General features: G+C 47.7%; 1 protein-coding gene across 1 annotated transcript in view; it reads left to right on the forward strand.

The window, feature by feature from the left end:
• Positions 1-4,223, forward strand: part of POMT1 (protein-O-mannosyltransferase 1) — a 50,317-nt gene that overhangs the window by 16,275 nt on the left and 29,819 nt on the right. The window contains 1 exon segment of the mRNA XM_015409629.1: positions 1-46. This exon segment is cut by the window's left edge and continues 6 nt beyond it. Coding sequence (XP_015265115.1) covers positions 1-46 — 46 coding nt within the window.

Raw genomic sequence — 4,223 nt, forward strand, 5'->3', positions numbered from 1 at the left:
AGGAATGCACTCGTGGCAACTGTTCGGCGATCGAAGCTTACCGAATGTAAGTCCCAAGGCGTTTGTACTGCTGGCACCTCTCTGTGTTTCTAAGAATGTGCAGTCAGGGAAGAAAGCTCTTCCAGAGCTCTTGAGATCTGTCATGCCGACCCCGAAGCAGAGGCTGACTTTCTCTGAAAGGTGTCGAGCGCGTGCAGAGTTTCCTGTGCTGACTGTGACAAACACCACAAGGATTAACTGGGTTTGCTGCACAGGGAGTCTCGTGGCACTGACTGCAAAATGTCACAGCAGAAGGGCTGAGGAAGGGGGGGGGCAGCAGTATAACTGAGATACAATATACACAAATACTGCAAAAAGTGCATACAAATAACAAGAATTGTAAGAATCAGTTGACTCTTGTTGGTAACTTCAAGCTGTTTTAATCTTTCTGTTTTTCGACAAGGGACTACAAACCAAAAGTGATTGCTGTAAGAAGTTCACACATTCATAGAACAAAGGAAAGTTAACAGAAGCTATAATTATTTTCTTCTTTATTCCACAGGTGAATTCAGGTGAAATTGACGAACATCTCGAGTTTTTGCAAGTTCGTTTCAGAATCTTTGTCAAAATTCCTATTTCAAAGAACAAGCAACAGGAATTTTGACAAAGATTCTGAAACGAACTTGCAAAAACTCGAGATGTTCGTCAATTTCATCTAAATTCACCTGTGGAATAAAGAAGAAAATAATTATAGCTTCTGTTAACTTTCCTTTGTTCTATGAATGTGTGAACTTCTTACAGCAATCACTTTTGGTTTGTAGTTCGTCATCTTTATTTTGCTGTACCCTTGTATGATTGGTTTCAACAAGGGACGCCATCAATATTCAAAGACGACGTCAAGACAACGGAGACACAGACGAACTTCCCCGGAGTTTTACCGCTCGTTTCGATACGTTCTTTCTCAACGCAACGGTTCAGTTCTGCATCCTTACAATATCTGATACCGGACTCTCTCCAGTTCCCCGTAACTTCAAGAGCTCTTGACAAAAGTACTTCTACAAACGGACAGCAAGTCCGAAATTAGCGGTAAAACTCCGGGGTAGTTCGTCTGTGTCTCCTTGTCTTGACGTCGTCTTTGAATATTGATGGCGTCCCTTGTTGGAAAACAGAAAGATTACAACAGCTTGAAGTTACCAACAAGAGTCAACTGATTCTTACAATTCTTGTTATTTGTATGCACTTTTTGCAGTATTTGTGTATACTGTACAGCAGAAGGGCTGGCAGGCCACCAGCCCACAAAAGGGGTAGGATTTTGGTCAGTCTGTTGTTGTCTTATTTTCATGAACTCCCCCCCCACACACACACACACTCACACACACTATAGTCATTTCAGAGGACAGTCTGCAGTATAAGACAGAGACCGAAGTTTAGTAGCCCCTTAGAGACTGTGGCGGAATGGGCCTGCGTCAGCTGGCTGACCCTGCTCTGCCCACCCCTCCTTTGCCTGCCCTGGCACCTGAAGGGGCAGTTTTTCACCACTGCCTCCAGGTATTGCTGCCACCACTGTCCCTGTCTTGGGCTCTAGTTAGGCGGGACAGCCTCCTAACCTCCCTCTGATGTCGCTAGGAACCCACTACGGGGCTTCCTGGTAATCTTTGGGGCTCCCCTGGAGAGTTGGCAACATGTGCAGCTTCCAGCAAGGCAAAGAGCGAGCGTTTGGGAAGTGAGCATAGGTGTTGCTGGCAGCGGCTAGAAAGGTTCTCTAATGGCCGCCACCTGTCAGAGCCCCTGGAGAAATCAGTTCCCAATAACCGTCATTCAGGAGAATTAAAGTTTATTGAGACATTGATAGGATCCAGACTCCTAACGATTCCTTGTTAGAACTGAGGTCAAGCGGGCGAATCAAGCAATTATACTGCAATCAAAGAGCAGATAAATGGCTCTCGGCCTATCGCACCTAGCTAGAAAGCCCACCTAATTAACGGTATACATTTCTCAGGGGAAAAAGGATACCGGACACAGCTTGGTCTCAAGGTTGCATGGCACAATCGAGAGATAACAGCATAGTGTCAGAAACGAAAGTGTACATTCTTCTTCTCCCCACATCTCCATGGCAACCAAAATATAGTTGACACCACCACTCAGGTAGGGGGTCTCCTCAGGAGGGCCCAGAACACCCACCCTGCCCCTTTATACACCTCCTTTCCAGTAGGTTTCCCCTTATAAGTGACCAAATGAGGCGTGAGGACCCAGGCAGAGTAACAAACTATGTGTATTGAAGAGATACAATAACAACTGTAATTCAATAACATGTAGGAAAACTGAGCAGAGTAAAGGTAGGTAAACCAGCAGAATAAGAAACCCTGATGCATCTGACTATACTGTACCTAGCCTTCTCTAGGCATTTGACCTCCAGCTGACTCCCTCCCTCTGGATGAGGGATCCTTTCATCTGTTCCCTAGGAGTAGGGTTGCCAAGTGTTACCTGTCTCCGGAGCGGGGGACTCCCGGATACAAAAAACCATAGAGTTTTCCCTCGGATGACCATGGCCCCGCCCCCAGCATGCCCGGCGTCGTCATGTCACTTCTGGGTGACGTGTACATCGGGGTGGGGTTCCCCCCGGGGCCCAATCCGCCGGCGGTGGGGAACAGGCCTCTGGGGCGGGGGTTTCCCCGCCCCCCGGGGGGACTTGGCAAGCCTACCTAGGAGTGAACCACCTCCCACTTTGGGCAAGGCCTTTTATCATTTCTTCTCAGGCAACAACCTTCTACTATTCTACCAGCATAGGTTTTCCCTCCAAAACCCCTGTTAGCCAATCACGGGGTCCAAAGGGTGACCTGGGAAATGTATGCCCTGATGGCTACTCTAGTACAGGCTTCCCTGGAGCCACTAGGCCTCCCTAGAGCCTGTACTAGAGCCTGCTCCCCCAATTATTTTCCATGTTCCTGGCAGGCTGCGACCTCCTTGCCCGCCCCCTCCCCCGGCTGGTCAATTGTGTAGTTCAAAGTTCTCAGGTAAAACCTGCCTACTTGCACCCACCTCCCTCTGAGGTAAAAACACAATGTTCTGAGGTAAAAACACAGAAGAGACTGCAGACAGTTGAGAACATGTTTCAAAAAAGCCAGGATGGCAATTGAGTTAATGAAAGTTTATGGGGAGATAGTAAAGGACATTTCTAGGAGCCATTTCGATGCATGCCTCCCTCATGAACCTGAAGAAATGTCCACCGCATCACCACTCCCTCACACCAACTCCCCCTCACACCTCTCCCCTCCTACTGCCCCCAAGAAAGCTCCTGGCAAACATCGAGCCAGATACACCAACGCTACAAGGAGGAGACAACTTAGGAATGCGGCAAAGACATTTGCACATAGTACTCCTGCGGGCACTGAGATCACCCTGAGGTGCTCAGAACAACACTGTCTCCATATGAGCAAAACAATCCAGGATCACAAGTAGAGAGGCCATCACTTTCGTGGAAGATGGCAGGAGTTGACTTAACAGACGACTGCTTCTTAAATGGACAGTTCTATGTGGCCTGCTCCAGAGTGAGCTCACCAAGCAGCCTGGTGATCCTAGCACCTGAGGGTAGAACTACCAATGTGGTCTAGAGAGAGGTCCCTCAGTAGAGGGGGGGGGAGTACGTATGTCTCACTTCATTTCTTACACTACAGTCTTCTCCGTTAGAATCCCTTCAACGAATGTCACATTTCAAATTTCACATCATCAGTATTATAACTGGATTTATGGAACTTAAATACCGCAGCGAAGCACGGGTATCAGTCTAGTCTAGCAATAAAAATAATGACCAGATAAGAGCCCTGGACGGGCCACTCCTAGCCTGTGGGCCGTATGTTTGACACCCCTCCTACAGGGCATGCCTGGCTTACCTTGCAGTTGTTAAAGAGGACCACAGGACATAATAAAATAAAATAAAGAGGACCACAGGAGCAAAGAAATAATGAGGATTATTAAGAGGTACTTTTCTCCCTTTCTCACAATACAAGAACTCGTGGGCACTCCATGAAATTGCTGAGCGGTCGGGTTAGAACGGATAAAAGGAAGTACTTCTTCACCCAAAGAGTGATTAACACATGGAATTCACTGCCACAGGAAGTGGTGGCAGCTACAAGCATGGACGGCTTCAAAAGGGAATTAGATAGGCATATGGAGCAGAGGTCCATCAGTGGCTATTAAAGGTAAAGGTTCCCTTGCTCGAAGGCCAGTCGAGTCCGACTCTAGGG

The sequence above is a fragment of the Gekko japonicus genome, unplaced genomic scaffold, assembly GCF_001447785.1.
Source record: "Gekko japonicus isolate JY-2015 unplaced genomic scaffold, Gekko_japonicus_V1.1 scaffold2764, whole genome shotgun sequence".
Lineage (NCBI taxonomy): Eukaryota > Metazoa > Chordata > Lepidosauria > Squamata > Gekkonidae > Gekko > Gekko japonicus.